The sequence below is a fragment of the Copadichromis virginalis genome, linkage group LG22 (genome assembly GCF_057382275.1).
Source record: "Copadichromis virginalis isolate Kocher_CV1m ecotype Utaka linkage group LG22, C_Virginalis_male_GT1.1, whole genome shotgun sequence".
Taxonomy (NCBI): Eukaryota; Metazoa; Chordata; class Actinopteri; order Cichliformes; family Cichlidae; genus Copadichromis; species Copadichromis virginalis.
This window is the reverse complement of record NC_140638.1, coordinates 12,930,150-12,946,730: the sequence shown is the minus strand read 5'-3', so window position 1 is coordinate 12,946,730 and position 16,581 is coordinate 12,930,150. Positions and strand designations below refer to the sequence as shown.

General features: G+C 38.4%; 1 protein-coding gene across 2 annotated transcripts; it reads left to right on the top strand.

Annotated features, from left to right (window-relative positions):
* Positions 1–5,883: 5,883 nt before the first annotated feature.
* On the top strand, positions 5,884–15,866 carry LOC146682914 (homocysteine-responsive endoplasmic reticulum-resident ubiquitin-like domain member 2 protein). Of its 2 annotated transcripts, none has more exons than XM_085446256.1 (9): positions 5,884–5,969; positions 6,447–6,720; positions 8,397–8,474; positions 10,609–10,722; positions 10,900–11,024; positions 11,755–11,868; positions 11,967–12,254; positions 14,226–14,340; positions 14,900–15,866. In XM_085446256.1, exons 2-9 carry the CDS (start codon positions 6,574–6,576, stop codon positions 15,068–15,070), a joined length of 1,152 nt encoding a protein of 383 aa, XP_085302382.1. In that variant the 5' UTR covers positions 5,884–5,969; positions 6,447–6,573; the 3' UTR covers positions 15,071–15,866. The 2 variants fall into 2 exon arrangements, with proteins under 2 accessions (XP_085302382.1, XP_085302383.1); XM_085446257.1 differs by having other exon boundaries at positions 5,884–5,982.
* Positions 15,867–16,581: the final 715 nt, after the last annotated feature.

Here is a 16,581-nt window from a genome sequence, read left to right as displayed (position 1 = left end):
CTGTACCTGCTCTCATTTACTGTTTGGTGGTTCTTGAAATTTTGTGAGATGTCACCAGAGATTCTGGCATTTCGGACAAAATAAATTTATATTAAAAAATCGATTCAGGATTTTAATGAATCGATTTTACATTATCCAAGCCAGAATCGATTTTAATCGATGAATCGATTATAAAAACCCACCCCTAATAAATAACACTGACCTCCAAATCAAACTGCGTCACACCTTTACTTGTTACTGCTTAATTAAAACCTCCTCCAGTCGTTGCCCTTTTCACACTTTTGAATCACTAATGTAGTTGCTCATTATGAAAAAAGGGGGCGGGGGTACCCCCTCTGTTTATAATGAATCTGTTTATTTCAATAGAAAATGAAAACTAATTGCATTGTTGAGTAAATAACAGCCTCTCAGTTGTTAGATTTGTGGGATTTGTCAGAGGGCAAGAATGAGCAGACAATATTGAATTAAACTGTCAGGATTTGTGATGGTGCATTTTTGTTTTTCCATTTTATTTATTTCATGCGAAACATCATGTGAATATGAATAAAAGAAAGAGTGTTCCAGCAGCTGCATTTGTTGCTCAGGAAAACTCCAGTGTGCAGATTCACATTAAAGAAGAAGTAGTCATAAAAAGAAGGCATATCTCGCAAAATAAAGATAAAAGGTGAGTTACAACCAAAAACGAAAAACTTTATTTCCAATAACTTAACTCAGCTGAATTCACAATATATGTAAAGAAGCACACCTTGAGGTTTCCCATGTGAGTATTACAGACACTGTTGCTAAGAAAAAAAATGTGTACAGCATTCCCCAATTGGCTGTCTCTGGTTATAAGTGGCTGCTGGCTGTCACTGGGTGAAATCAGTTGCAAAGAAGTTGATGCAAAAAATACAGTTTTTTCTGCAAATATGCAGATGGTCACAGACTAGTCTCAAAGCCTGTTTGACTGGGCTTCTATTATAGAAATCTGACAACACCACGGCCAAGTACTCACTCAAGTTTCTTTGAAATTCACTACCTGGAGTACATCTATTGTTGGTGCAATGGAGTGTAAAATCCTCAGATGAGTCCACTCAATTACAAAGAAACTGCCAGACACACAAATTTAACAGGTGCTGCTTAAAAAGCACAATGCAGCACAATGCAAAGCACACCATTTACTCTCTTCACACGACCAAGGCTGACCCACTGAGAGCATGAGCAGCTTTTAAAGCAGTGTTGATTGTTGCCCACTGGCTCCACAGGAGAAAGAGGCAGTGCACCATTATTCCTTAACCCTATAGACTATATTTTCTCATGTGCTGAGGTCCATTAGCCTGTTTAACCCTTTTATGTCTGAACCATGAAATAACTGCCAGAAAATTGTTTTGTGAAACTTCTGACAAAATGTTAAAAACATATTAATTTACATATGTGAGTGTACCTTTTTCTATCATATACTACATCAGACATTTTGGGGGGTGCAATTTCTTGATAAAAAATGTACCATGCAGTTTATTTCAGTTTTTCACACCATAGTTGTCATGTTTCTAAGGACATGTTTGTTAGGCTGATTAATCTGATATTCTAAATTGACCATAGGTGTGAAAATGAATGCGAATAGCCCTGTGATACACCTGTCACTAGTTACTTGTCCCTAAGATCTTTTCCATTTCTTTTTCTTTTTATTGCATTTTCCACTTTGCAAAAGGAATCCCGATATTAAGAGTAACATGACATTAGGGGTAACTTCCATTAAGTGGCATCCTCCAGCACCAGAAATAGGACACAGGAAGCTCTTCGAGACCTCTGGGTGCAGGCTGACATTTTCTGGGATGAACAAAATGGAAAAATAAATGCAAAGAAGGCATTTTTGGCTGACTCAAGAAAACAGGGTCTGCTCATCTCTTGACATGTCAGGACAGCATAAAATGCAGTCGGTGTTGTCAAAAAAGCAGAAAAAAAATACTTGTCATAGGTGAATACATTTATTAAATTGTAGTGATTAATTAGTGGGTTACTACTTTTTTTTTTTATCATTTTCCATTCTTGGTATTTTTACTATTATTAATATGAATTCTCTTGCATAATTTCTGTTCATGAAACTGCAGAAACATCTGTCTGCTGACTCACTACTACAAAACTTTCATAGCAGCATACATACAACAGACAACAATGCAATCACATAAAATGAGGTGTAGAAATAGAGTTTAGAGAGAGAGAAACAAATATTTGATATTCATTTATATGTGATATTTAACTGAATGAATGAATCTTAAATAGCGTTCTCAATACTTTGTCATTTGCAAAATGAAATGATTAAATAAGCTTTGTTTCTAAAGGTGTAACCTTTAGTTTCTAAATGGAAGAAATCACTGTAATGAGGGATCAGTAATGTTCCATCAACTCCCTTTCTTATGCAAACACCCAATCAAATTGTTACTCGAGCATAAAATTCAGCTTGGCTAAATTTATTCCAATGAGGATTTTGTTTCTGCAGCAAAAACACCCACTGAACAGACAGAGTGTAAACACAATGGCAACAGCAGTGCAGGTACAAAATCAATAAAGAACGAGGGAAATATCTTCAAAGCTGTTGATGCGCACTAGCGTATCAAATGACGCATGTCACCTAATTAGAAAATGTAAAATATTCTTTTCTAATGGGATGGAAAATCCGAATTTAGGTTAAAGCAGACGTAATTTCAATCCCTTCCACTTTTGAAATCACACAAACAGTGGGAACAGGTTGGTGTCCCATATTATCACCCACTGCTAAATTGAGGCATGGTGTGAAAAACAGTCCTTTGTGACAGCGCTAATAGATGGAAACACACACAGGAAGAGGGGAAATGAAAGAAATTGGATATCTCTAATGTAGTGCCCTTAAAAAAGGAGACCCCGCTGACTGCTGCTATACTGAACACCACCTTGTCAACATGCTGCATCCACTGAGAGTGAATTAAAACGTGAAGACAAACATGATGGACGTCACAAAAAAGTGCATCACCTGCCCCGATGAGGTATGTGTTAATTGTCAGAAGTGTCTGGTTGCGTAACTCGGAGTAAGTAAATGAACAGTTGCTGAAATAATCATTCATTAAATTATTGTTTTGCAAATTATTATTTTTCCTTAAGAAAATCTTCATTTATTCTAAAGAAAATAACACATTTTGCAAAATAACAACAAAAGAGAAATTCATTTATCCATCCAACCTGCTTTCAGGTCATTTACAGGTGGAGCCGACAGACCTCTCATCCATCATGTGGTTCTGTGAAGCTGTGTGAGGTCATGTATACGCTGAGAATGTCAGTCTGTCACAGGGCTGACAGATGATCAAAATTCACATTTATACTGTAACTACTTTCTAGTTCAGTATGCTAATTTTTACTCATGCAAATAAAATGGAGAAACTTGAGGCAATATTGACCATGCAGGGGTTTACTACTCAAAGACTTAAAAAGTGCATTGCAGCTTGCTGTGCTTTTATGTGACGGCAACTGATACAAAGACAACAATGTATTTTTATCCCATACAAAAGAAACCAATAAGCTGGGACATTAGCACAGGATGAATAATGTGATGTTCTCTGCTACTCATAAAAGTAATAGCATGAGACTTGTTCTTGTCAGGGGACTGGAAGGGTCTCTTGAGTTGGCTGAGTCAATCGGAAGCTGACCCATTTCCAGAGCACGTTTATTTTCAGGTTTTCAGTGAAGGTCGAAGTAACCCAACGTAGTTTTTGTTATTATATGCAGAACTGCATGCTATAATAGAGATCTGATCATTTAGTTTGTTTATGTATCAAAGGTATTAAGGTGATTATTTACCTTAGGTGACTTTAGGCTGCATGTAGTAACTATGAGGAAAATGTGCTGTATTTTTCCAGTCCCTGCCTCTGAGTGCACCTCCCAGAGAACTGAGGATTTAAACAATAATCTGCAACATTAAGTAAAATATTCATCTTTACATTACCTGGTCAGTCAACTATAACCTCTTTGCACAACAGTAACTCACTAAGCTTCGGTAAGTTTTGATTTATTTTACATATTTAATTTCCATTCAAGTGTTTATTTATTGCTGTGTTTGAATATGCATAAATGCTGTCTTGGCTATCTTAAGCTCTCCTGTCACGGCAGCACCCGACTTAACAGACCACTATGAATTCAGTTCCTACACGTCCATCATTTTTCTTCAGACTAATCTCACTGTTGCATAGTCCCAGCCTTGATTCCACAACTGTGCTGAATATAATTTAGATAAAAGCTGTCCAAGGACACCAAACACAATGACCGTTGATGTAATGAGAAAGAGACCGGGCTGTTTCATCATGCTACCAGTAGATGGCAGTGAGAAGGCTTTCAACTGTTTTAGACTCAACTCTGATAAATGTAATAATGTTTGGGCTTCCGTTTCTTTTTCTCTTTTTCTGTTAGTTATCAATCAGTCGATTGTTTTAATTACTGATAGTGAAAAAACAGTCGGTTATTTCTGACTGTTTGTTGTCATGTTGGAGGAAGGCATAAAACAGGTAAATCATCAGCAGCATATTCATCAAAATAGGATAATTGTAAATATCTATATACTGCATTGAATGTAAGCTTTTTTGGTAAGTGTAGTGGATTTACCCCCAAAAACTTGATTCTGTTCGTCTGGTCAGAGCGTTTTCAGCCAAACATTTCGTCACACATCTAAGTGACTTCTTCAGGCTCAGCCTTCAGCAAGTTCCCCCAACCTTATAAACAGTACCTTTGATCACAATGACTGAAACTAGCCCACTGAATAAATAATGGGCTGTGAGCTCAGTTCCTTCATCATTAATATGCAAATTGTCCTGACTTAATAGATTTAATGCAGGTAACATGCTGTGCAATAAATGGTTGTGCTTATCAAATGATCTATTTTTTGTAGGCAAATAATTTTCCATTTTCTTTATCATTTCTTTCTTGCACAACAATGTAGTTTTCTATAGTATTTTATTATGAAGTCCACATCTATTAGAAATTTTAATTAACTGCAGTAGAAAAGTACACCCTTACTGCCTCCATGGGTATTAAGAGGGAATTAGCAGCTGTGTGCTGCTAATTAAATGAGTTAATTTGCATTTGATTGGACATCCCTGCAAAGGACAAACTGACAAAAAAATCCAAGAGTTTCATGTCTGAATCTACAGGCTTAAGTTTGCAAGCTAAAGGCGACAGTTCATGACAGTGCAGTTAAAAAAGACTGAACAAGTATGGCTGGTTTGGAAAGGTTGCCAGAAAAGAATATAAACTTTAAAATGAACATTGTAGCATGGCTTATTGTCGCAAATTTCATTAACAGTTCCTTAACAAATCACAAGATTTCTGGAACAATGTCCTTTGAACAGATGACACCAAAGAGGCATCTGGGCTTATAGTACAGCACCACATATGCCAGAAACCAAACACAGCATATCACCACAAATACCTCATATCAACAACACGGTGGAGGAGGATTGATGATTTGGGGTTGTTTTGCAGCCACAAGACCTGGGCAACTTGCAGTCATTGGGTTAACCATGAACTCCTCTGTATACCAAAGTATTTAGAGTCAAACGTGAGGCCATGTCGCAGGATCTTAAGACATTAGTATATCAACAAAGGCTTGCAAACTTCAGTGACCTTAAGAAGATTTGTAAAGAAGAGAGGGCCAAAATTCCTCTTCAGCAATATCAGAGACTGATAGGGCCATACAGAAAATACTACTTGAAGAATTGCTGCTCAAGAGGTTCTACAAGCTGTTTCAAAGGACTGCAGAGACTCCTTTGAAATGTATATTAAACGTACATCTCCACAGTCTTTTTTAGCGTGTCTTTGTTGTAATGCACACTAAAGTCCAGCAGGTGGCAGTAATAAGTATAACGTCGAATGTTGACAACCTTCCGAAATCCATCAAAGAAGTATGACAACCAGGTTCAGTCCGTTCAGCCAACTAGACAACATTTTGCTGTCCGGAGGTAAACCAGGTACGTTAACCAGGTACATCATAGCTTAGTTTTACAAGAACACCGTTCTACAACTAGATCATTGTAATTTGGGCGGGTAGTTATCCAAGGCGATAACTTTTTTAGCTTGACTTGACTGCTGTTAGTAGCAGAGAACCTACTAAAGCTAACGTTAGCTTAGCCATCCATTAATTACCCCTGACAAAATGTAGCGTTAGTTTTCTGTTAGAGCATATCACTTTGTCCTTAGCGCTATTGTTTAGTTCGGGAGCTTGTTACAATGTTGTCGCGAGTGTTGTAGCTGTAATGAAATATATGTGTGGTTCAATGTGTGTCAGGGCGAATACAGGATAAAAACGAATAACTCTTCTTTCTCTGTCGGAAAATATTGAACCGTTTTTTCCCGTGCTGTTATTATTTGCTTCATTTTACTACGTAATATGTCACTATGCCACCTGGGCAACCCTAAACTCATGTTGTCATTTCTGTTTCTTCCAGCTGTGAGATTTTTTCCCCTCGATGGTGCCAGGAACCTATTTGAAAACTAACAGAGCTGGAACAAGGACACACACTTCGTAGTCCAGATCTCCTTTCTCTCTTGTTTTCCACTGAAGACAAATGAGTCATGGATCAAGCTGTTGTGGACAATCCTGTTACCCTTGTGATCAGGGCTCCCAATCAGAAATATGATGACCAGACAATCAACTGCTACCAGAACTGGACTGTGGAGAAACTCAAAGCTCACCTGTCTGATGTGTACCCGAGTAAACCTGTGAGTATCTCACCCTTATTTAATCAAAGCTGTTGATGTAAGAGGTTGACTTGCGTGTTAATTCCCTCTGATCATGGTAACACTTTCCTACTTTGCTTTTGTTATCCAAACCAGCTGATCACTGTTATTGAAGTAGGAGCAGCAGCTGCTGTTGTAATACTACTACTGTATTTGTTTTGATGGCATACAGTAATGCAGTAGTTCTCAAACGTTTTGGTATGCTTCACTTCAGAGGTTAGCAGAATTTTATTTCTGGCTATTTTAATCAAAAATTTACAATTTAAAAAGAACGATTAAAATTGAATTTTAATTAAATGGAAACTATTGCATCAGCAAACTCTTGTTTTTGTTATTCCCTTATAATGATTAAAAAAATTATTACATTCATTCAACTTCACATTTTTCTTCTGGTCGTTCATGCCCCACAGTTTGAGAAACACTGCAGTGTTGGGAGATAGTTATGTGGTTAGAAAGATACTCATAACATGGAACAAGTGTAACAAGTGTTTTCTTGCCTTTTTCAGTTAATAGTAATATGAATGACACATGCAATATGTTGGAGTTACAAAATCAACGAACATAATGGTACATAATGGTGCTGTGACATGTATTCTGCTCCATATGCTGCAGACAGTGACAGTATTGCAAACACTGCAGTGAAAGCCGCTCTGCTGGACAAACTGTGTATTGATATCATTACCAGATTTTTTTCTGCATTATGCTACACATATCAGGCAGGAAATGGCCTGCATACCCCCGTGTGTTACATATGAGCTTCACAGTTACACAGTTTTGAGAATGAATTGCATTTTTTGTTGTTTCTGTTGCCTTTTAACTGTGTTTTGATTTTTAGCTCTCACACAGTCTCAACCTTCATTTTGCTTTGCTTACTTTTGCTTTGTGAGTTCTGCTGAGTTCCCTCATGAGTCATATTATGTCACTCAGTTGAATAATCACTGAGTGACATAGATCATTAACCTTGATGTTTTTTCTGAAGGGAAAGAAATGAGGTTCCTAGAGTCTTTGTAGCTGAATGAGCCTTGGAGGCTGTAGATTTGACGTCACAATGAAGGGAAGGCGTTTATATTCCGGCTTTATTGTGCTGCTAATCTGACTTTGCTCTGCTTCCTCTGTGCTCTTGGCTTGTTTTGATGCAATCAAATTAAATACATGGGAGCAAACTGCATTCTGATAAAGCTGTAGAGTGTTCATCAAAATGCCTTTACATTTTTGTGTACCTCGGGGGAAGTTATTTCTGGAAATCTCAAAAAACAAGAAAATACTTCCACTTCCAGTTGTAAGATGGCCAGGATCTAAAAGAGAAAATGTGTTTTTTAACAACTGTAGAGTGAATGCAAGCTGTAAGAGGATCACACTCTGACCTTGTTGTAGTCAGGAGAGCTAAATCCACTCTTAAGACCCACTTATCCCAATTGAGGTTACTACAAACCAATCCTTATCACTCATTCACAGAAAGTTTCTGCCCTTTAATGCTGTGATCATGTACATTTAACCGTTAACTCTGTTTTCTTTCAGTGTATGATTGTATTTCTGGCATCTTTACCCTTTTAAAAATGTAAAACAAAACTGAGCAACCTAGATTCTTGGTGTTGTTCATTATACATAGGCTTCCTTCTTTGACCCAGTTATCGTTATCCTTTTTTTTTTATTTTTAGAGCTCCAAAGACCAGAGGCTGGTGTATTCTGGAAAGCTCCTGCTGGATCATTTTACCTTAAAAGATGTGCTCAGAAAGGTAAGTTTGTGTAGTTATAGGCATAGGATTTATTAAAGTCCATGTAGTTTAGTAAGTCTACAGCTCACAAGATTTAAACTGCCTGATTTACAAAAATGTATCAGGCAATTGTTACTTACTGTGTTTAAAATTTCAACAAAAGAGTCTCTCTGCACTCAAAGTAGAATGGAGTATGGTGTGGAAGAACTTATGTAGCCTACTCAGAAACACCTTCCCACACATCTGAGATAAACTGGAATTGCACTCAAAGGACACTTTATTAGGTACACCTTGCTAGTACTGGGTTGGACATGCTTTGGCATTCAGAACTTGCATAACTCTTTGCAGCATAGATTCAACAAGGTACTGGAAACATTCCTCAGAGATTTTTTTTGTCCATGTTGACATGATGGCATCAAACGGGTGCTGCAGAATTGTCGGCTTTACATCCATGATGTGAACCTCCCATTCTACCACTACCACCCTCTACTGGACTGAGATCCAATGACTGTGGAGGCCATTTGAGTACAGTGTCACTGTGCTGTCCTGTCTAAGAAACCAATTTAAGATGATTTGGGCTTTGTGACATGGCACATTAATCTTGGTGGAAAAAGCCATTAGAGTATGGGTACACTGTGATTGGATGGATATGATCAGTACTAATACTCAGGTTGGCTGTGGTGTTTAAATGACGCTCAGTTGGTACTAAGGTTCCCAAAGTGTCACCCACACCACTACGCTACCACCAGCATTAGCCGGAACTGCTGATTAAAAAGCGGGGGAAAAACCTTTCTTTCCCATTCTGATGCTCAGTTTGAACTAAAGCCTGATTGCATGCCTAAATACACAGATTTGCTGCCGTGTGATTGGTTGGTCAGATATTTGCATTAACAAAGATCTGTACCTAATAAAGTGTCCAGTGAATGTAGTTTGTCGTGCTTATGTAATCTTTATTTATTTCACTGGAACATTCGGTGCTTGTGCAAACAAAGCCACCTTATACACAATTACTGGATGTCAATGAGTCTTCATGTTGATTCCTGCAAAATTAGGCAACTCTTAGGTTGACCCATTTTTCTGCTATCGGCACGAAGTGACTTCACTTTTGTATTTGTTGCTGTGAAGGACTTTTCCTCCTGGTTTTCTTTGTGTAACCTGCAACAATGATTATGTAACCATAGGTGGCACAGCAATGACAAAGTCTTGAGGGGAAAAAAGTTTTAATGTTCATGTTGATCTTTTTTAGGTAAATTCAAGTCTAGTGAATTGATTTTTGAAAACGAAAAACTGGCCGACATATCATCACTAAAAAGAGAGTAGAATGGAGGAGGGGGCAAAGCAAGACAGTGTGTACAGGTATATTGCAGCTCTAATGAGAGTTTGTGTTCCTTCTTTTTATGTTGTTCTCTTTTAATTGATTTTTTAATATGTTTTATTACCTAGTGTTCCACTTTTTTTTCTCTTCTTCATCTCTAGGCCACTATTAAAGTAATGCATTTTATAATGGGCTTTCCTATAATTGCATGCTGTTTTGTAAAGAAACTCAATATGTTCAAATATTATGTAGGTATTATTAATATGTTTGTGTTTGAGCAGGAACATTGCAAATCTTAAATGTCCTGTCTCTTTTGTGAAGTTGTCCTTAGCCAAAATAGGCAGCAGCTCAGTTGGCAATAGTTATGCAGCAGTAAATAAACAGCATACAAAACATGCATACATATAATGTGTACATAAATGGGGAATGGCATACAAAAAAAACCAATCGTGTATTTGTTTCAGTTATCACAGGTTAAGCTGGGATGCTGAGTTACTGCTGATTTGTTTAGAAACAGTCGCTTCCCTCGTGTTAATTTTGTCTTGTTTAAACCTGAAAGCAACATTTTTAAAGTTTTCCAGCACCTGATTAAGGTATATCTAGATAAGTAATTAACAAAGATAGTAACTTGGAAAACTCTTTTGAAGGATTTAGATCTGTAGCCTTGTAGAAAAGCTTAATGTATAGTATTCTTGTCTTTGCATTAATCTAATAAAGCAAATGTCCACAAAATAGATTTAGAAGCGCTTTGAAGTGTTCTTGAGGTTTAAAAATAACAAGTCCAAAGAACATGCTGCACTTAAGCTGTGTTTAATAATGAGCTCTTATTGGCTTCTACAGCAGGACGAGTACCATATGCTCCATCTGGTGTGCGCCTCACGAACCCCTCCCAGCTCCCCAAAGCCCACCCGCAGCTGCAGTAACAAGCCCCAGGAGAGCACAGCCCGTCCCACGGTGGGTCAGCCGTGTGCTTCTTAGACCTTGCATTTCATTTCATCATCGCCATATTTTCTTTCATCAGCTCCCTAACTGCTGTAATTTGCAAATCTCTGGAGATTTAAAAACGTCACTTGCCTTTGTGTTTGGACGAGCAAGAAAATAGAACTTTTTTTTCCCCCTCTCTGGTTACAGGCCCCTCAGAACTCCAATGGAGTTGGTCAGGATAGCCACTCCTCTACGGGAGGGAGCAGTGATGGACTCAGACACCGAGCTGGATCCTTCCCTTACCACCAGATGTATCCACAATTTATGTACAGGTAAGCTACTGAACTGCAGTGCAGGTGTGAAGGGTAGTTCAGGAAACTGTTTCCCTAGACCAACTAATGATGAAAATAGAAAAACAATGCAAATACACCTGCTTATAAACTTCATTATTAAGTAGTTTTAACATGTTACTCAAGACACTTTACATAACAATCTTAATGATTTGGACTTGGCAACTTTATGCACATTGCGTCTTAAATTTTGTCAATCAAATTAGTGCTTGCATCCTAATCCTTTTTATGCTGGCAAAGAGAAACTACCAGCTGTACTCATTTATGACGATTAATCAGACCCCGCCAAAGTAAAAGACACTGTAGAACCTTCAGCACCACTTATAAAAATGCTTTTTGAGTGTGTGTGTGTATATTTGAGCCTGTATAGATTGGAAAAAATCCCAAATAAATTAAAACTTATGCAGAAATCAGTAAAAACCCAAATTTACTGATATATAATGTTGTCATGTTGAGTGTATAAAAACTTCTCCCAACAATCCTAGTGAGGTTGTTTACACATGGATGAGTTGTTCTGGTTTAGTGAGGGTGTGTTTTCCTGCTATGTCTGGCCATGTGATAAACAAAAGCATTGGTTATATTTGACTGAATAAACAGTATTAACGGTAATAATTTGATTACAGTGCTGATGTTTTTCCTTTGGCTCTGACTAAAACCTCTTCTCCAAAAATGGAGAATGTCACCGTTTTCATATTGCACCCTCTTTTTCCAGCTGGAACCAACACTCTGCTCAGTCGATGCCTCCCGCAAATATGCCCGCTTATTACAACCCCATGACACTCATGTGGTGGCAGCAGCTGTATGCCAGGCAGTACTACATGCATTAGTAAGTCCATTTGTGTTTTAGTCTCTCCATTTAAAAACACAAAGGTTTTTAGGGCTGTGTTCAAACAGTGTTACCACCATCTGTCTCTCGTCCTCTAGTCAGTTACTTGCCGCCTCCTCTCAGCACCTCAGGCCCGACCAGACCTCGACCCAGTCTAACCAGTCCCATCCCCAGAGTCAACGACCCCAAGTGGGTCGCCACGGCAACCCAGAAGTCCAGATGAATGCCCAAGGAGGGGAGATCCTGAACGAGGAAGAGCTCAATCGGGACTGGCTGGATTGGGTGTACACATTTTCACGTGCTGCCATCTTACTCAGTATAGTCTACTTCTACTCGTCCTTCAGCCGCTTTGTCATGGTGATGATGGCCATGCTGGTGCTTTACCTGTGAGTTTACTTTAAACATGTGTTTTAAATGCCCGTCATTACAATACAGTGACCCGAACTACACTAAAACAATCTTCAAACTCTGAAACTGAAATAAAGTGTATTTGCAGCACGCACGGTGACACGCTAGCTTTAACTGGGAGAGTTTCTGGTATTGTTTAATATAACAACAACAACAACAATCTTTATTTATAGAGCACATTTAAAAGCCAGACAGGACAGCACAGTGACACTGTACTCATTATAGTGGCTGACAAATGACTCAAAGGTGCTTTTATCGCTACTTTCTTGTGGTACCAGAATGCTACATCGTTCCAGGCGTAGGGAAAAACAAGAAAATGGATATTTTAAGAAACAGTCACATAAATTATCGAATTTATTTTCTATATACTCTAAGAAATACTCGAAAATCTTGCCTGTCTGTACTTACAGTAGTGTTTGTTCTGTTACTGCATTGTTGGGTCTCATGATTTTGTTAGTGCTTTTTTGGATTTGTACTTTAACAAAAGGCAGTAATTGTGGGTGATACTCGGTCTCATCTCACATCGAAATTCACAACAATAGATAAATGCTTTTCTCCGGAAAGCATTTATCTTTAAAAAATGGTTGCCTTTACAATTTAGTATTTAGTATTTATTTATTTATTGTCATTGTCAAGAACAATGAAATTGCGTTTGGGGCTTCCATACAACCCAAAAAAAAGAAGAAAATAATAAATACCCCTTAAAACCCAAGTGTACATATTTAACCCAGTGTGACTCCAATGCAATAAGACAATCCTTAGCAATAATGTTTGTAGAAATTCAGACAAAGACCTGAGAAACATGACAAAATACAACAATGCAACCCATTCAATATTATTGTACTGTGAGATATGATATCAGATATGATAGTTATCTATTTAAGAAAGAGGGGGGGGCAGGAGGGGGAAGAGAATAAAGATATGATGCACCAATGCAGACCAGTTCATTGCTATTAAGAAGTTGGATATGGTTATTGTCCGTGAGAGGGGGGCAGAGAGTTCAGGAGCCTCACAGCCTGTGGATACAGGCTGTTGGCCAGTCTGGATGTTCTGGCCTATATAGACCTGTACCTTCTCCCTGAGGGCAGCAGATGGAAAAGGTGGCGCGCAGGGTGATGTTGGTCCCGCAGGATACTGTGCACCCTCCTCAGACAGCGAGTGGGGAAGATATTACTGATCTCTGGCAGACTTGTTCCAATAATTCTGCCAGCTTCTTTCACCACCCGCTGGAGTGCTTGCTGATCGGCCTTGGTGCAGCTGGGGAACCACACTAGAAATCCATACGTCAGAACGCTGCTGATGGCACAGTTGTAGAAGTTCAACATCAGAGATCTGGGAATGTGTGCGCTCCGCAGTCTCCTCAGGTAGTAGAGGCGCTGTTGGGCCTTCCGTACAACTGAGGTGATATGGTTGCCCCAGGACAGGTCCTCGGTCACAGTTACCCCCAAGAATTTAAAACTGCTCACCCTCTCCACCGCCTCACTGCCAATGAAGAGAGGCAGATGGTTGTTATGGCCCCTCTTCCGGAAATCTACAATGATCTCCTTGGTCTTTTTGGTGTTTAAGACCAAGTTATGAAGGCCACAATGGTTGAATGCTCTCTGATTAGAGCGATTTCCTGTGTCTTCATGCGGCGCTGCATTGAAGATTCCCTGTTGTGTTTCCCCTAATATAACTGGAAAGAAGTACCTGAATTTTAAAGTTATGAAGACTCAACAGAAGTTTCGATTTTTACAATGCATTACTTTTATATATTTTGCCTTTATCTTAACATTAAAGGCTCTTAGAATTTTTATAAAACATATTTTGTAGACACGACAGGGATTTGTTATTTTCATACCACATTATAAGTACCTCAAAGATTACTCAAGAGTATAATGAATAATAAGTTGATATGACCAACACTGTGAAACATTTGTAATTTCTTTTCTCGTTGTTTCTGCCTGCAGGCATCAGGCCGGCTGGTTTCCGTTTAACCTGGAGAACGAACTTCAGCTTCCCGGAGACGGAGCCAATCAGGATGATGCCGAGGGAGAGCCACAAAACCAAGACTTACAAGAAATGGTAACTGTCTCTCTCATCCACTGGTGCTTTACTCAGAACTGATTGGATTCTTATCGGTATCATTTATTTTTTATCTGCAGTATAAGCTGTGAAATGAAGTACCAGTTTCCAGATAGCTGAAGGATATAGTACACCACTCTTCTTTAATAACTCATAACAGTGGTATTGTATTGTAGATTGCTCAATTTAAGAAAACAACAAAGATCATGAAAATGAGGTCAATTGGGGTCAATCACAGTTTTTTGACATTTACTTGATTTCAGATGGTCTGTTATTTATGTTGTTGTTCTAATTAGGTTAGAAAAAATGTAATTTGCCGGTCTAGTGGAAGGGAAAGATGAGCTAAAAACACTAAAATGGCATTTTGACTTCATAGGGGAATGAAGAAATGTTTTTTAAGTATGTAGATAAAGTGTGGGGCGTTATGCCTGAAGCTAATTTAGTGGATATCTCATTTCACAGTCAAATATGACTCATATATTCTTGCCTAATCTTGTGCACTGAGCGTCAGGGAGATATAATCTCACTTGATTCTTGTAATTTGACTTCCCTCGTATAGGAAGGAGTGTTGGATGACGGTTCTGATGATGAGGATGGGGAAAGCGGAGAGGAAGGAGCGGAAGATCCTAACAGCGCCCCCCACACAGGCTTCTTGTCCTCCACATGGTCATTCATCATAACCTTTTTCATGTCACTCATCCCAGAGGGGCCACCAAACGGCGCTAACTGAACCACAAGCACTATGTGCTGCCACAGTTCCCCACCGAAGCATTTTCTTTAAGAGGAGGGTGAATATCTCTCCAGGTTAGGGAAACTCTTTCTTTTACAATGCAGTGTTACAGTTTCCCAATAGTCTACGTGAAACTTTGAGCAGAACCACAGCAGGCCGATTTAAAAAAGGAAAAAACGGCAATTTTACGTCAAGTTGTTTTGTTTGTCTGCACAAAGACAAATATTTTAAACTAACCAACGAGAAGTTTGTTCACGGTGTATGAATTGATTGCTATCGACGGCATGTAAACATAGGGACGACAATTAACTGCTGCGTTTTTGGCACCTAAATCTTTATTTTTTTCTTTGTAAGAAGCCATTGTTGAAATAGTTGTTTTGCTCGAATTGTAATGAATTATTTGTAATTGTCGTTATATTACAATAAGACATTTTAAAAGAGCCACGTTAGTGTAAAAGCTGAATTTCAGTGATTAATAGTGAATCATGTAGCGCCTGTAATACATGAGTTATTTTGGCCCAAGACTTTATGAAACACATTTGTACTGTGTTTAAGTGAAACCCAGTGATGCTGGCTGGTAATGTGTGATTTTCTTGTTTGTTTGTTTTTTAAGGAGAAACGATGCTTTCAGACAGTCTCAGATTACTGAATGACAGAAGAAATTATTATTTTGACTGAAGTTCTGGCTGTTGAGAAGACAATAAAAAAAAATCTCACTGTTTTTTGATTGCTGTGCGTCTCTGGATTTTCTGAAAATGACTAATTCTAACGTTTATTAAAATCCTTTTTATTGTAATTTAATCACGTGGTTATTCGTTTCTACCAGGTCAACACAGGAACACAAATAATGACTGAATTGTTCGCGCTGAGCAGGATTTCTGCTCTTATGAGAAGCATATCCTGAATTTATTTTTCACTGGGCTACAAATTGCAATACATTTTGTAGCCGGAAGATCCTTTTTTTTTTAATAAAGAGAAAACTTGAAGTGAATACTTACTGGAATGATTTATTGTAGCATCCGCTGTGCAAGCTCTGGTCCGGATGCATGGGCCTGAAACAGTGCTGGGCACATGCTGCTCAAATATAATGCTCAATCAGTAGAATTAAAATTACTGTAACCATTCATTTAATAACCCGAATAAACTGCTGAGACTGATTTCGTTTCTGGCAGTACTTCAAAGTGAAGTATCTGAAATCTTTTCCATGACATGGTTTCTTGCGTAAGACATTAAAGCTGATGTACACTCATGAAAAAACATGATTAAAAATAAAGTCCTGAACTAATAATACACATTTGCCCTTCCCTTGTCAAACATATTGTCAAACTGTCCTTTGCTCAGTTCTTGTGCTGTTCAAGGACACATCTTCAAGAGGTTTAACCTCTTTCCTCCGTGTCTCTTTTCTTTCTTTGTAACATTAAAAACAGGCTTATTGCGAGTCCTCCTTCATTCAGCGGGCACAGATGCATATAGAGTGTATTCATGTTGACTTGTACTTTACCATGAAGGAG

Bases quoted from the DNA above. Each gene is read 5' to 3' on its own strand.
- LOC146682914 (XM_085446256.1), top strand. From the start codon at position 6,574: ATGGATCAAGCTGTTGTGGACAATCCTGTTACCCTTGTGATCAGGGCT. The intron at 8,475-10,608 runs GTAAGTTTGTGT...TGGCTTCTACAG, and splicing joins TAAAAGATGTGCTCAGAAAG to CAGGACGAGTACCATATGCT. The intron at 11,025-11,754 runs GTAAGCTACTGA...CTCTTTTTCCAG, and splicing joins TATCCACAATTTATGTACAG to CTGGAACCAACACTCTGCTC.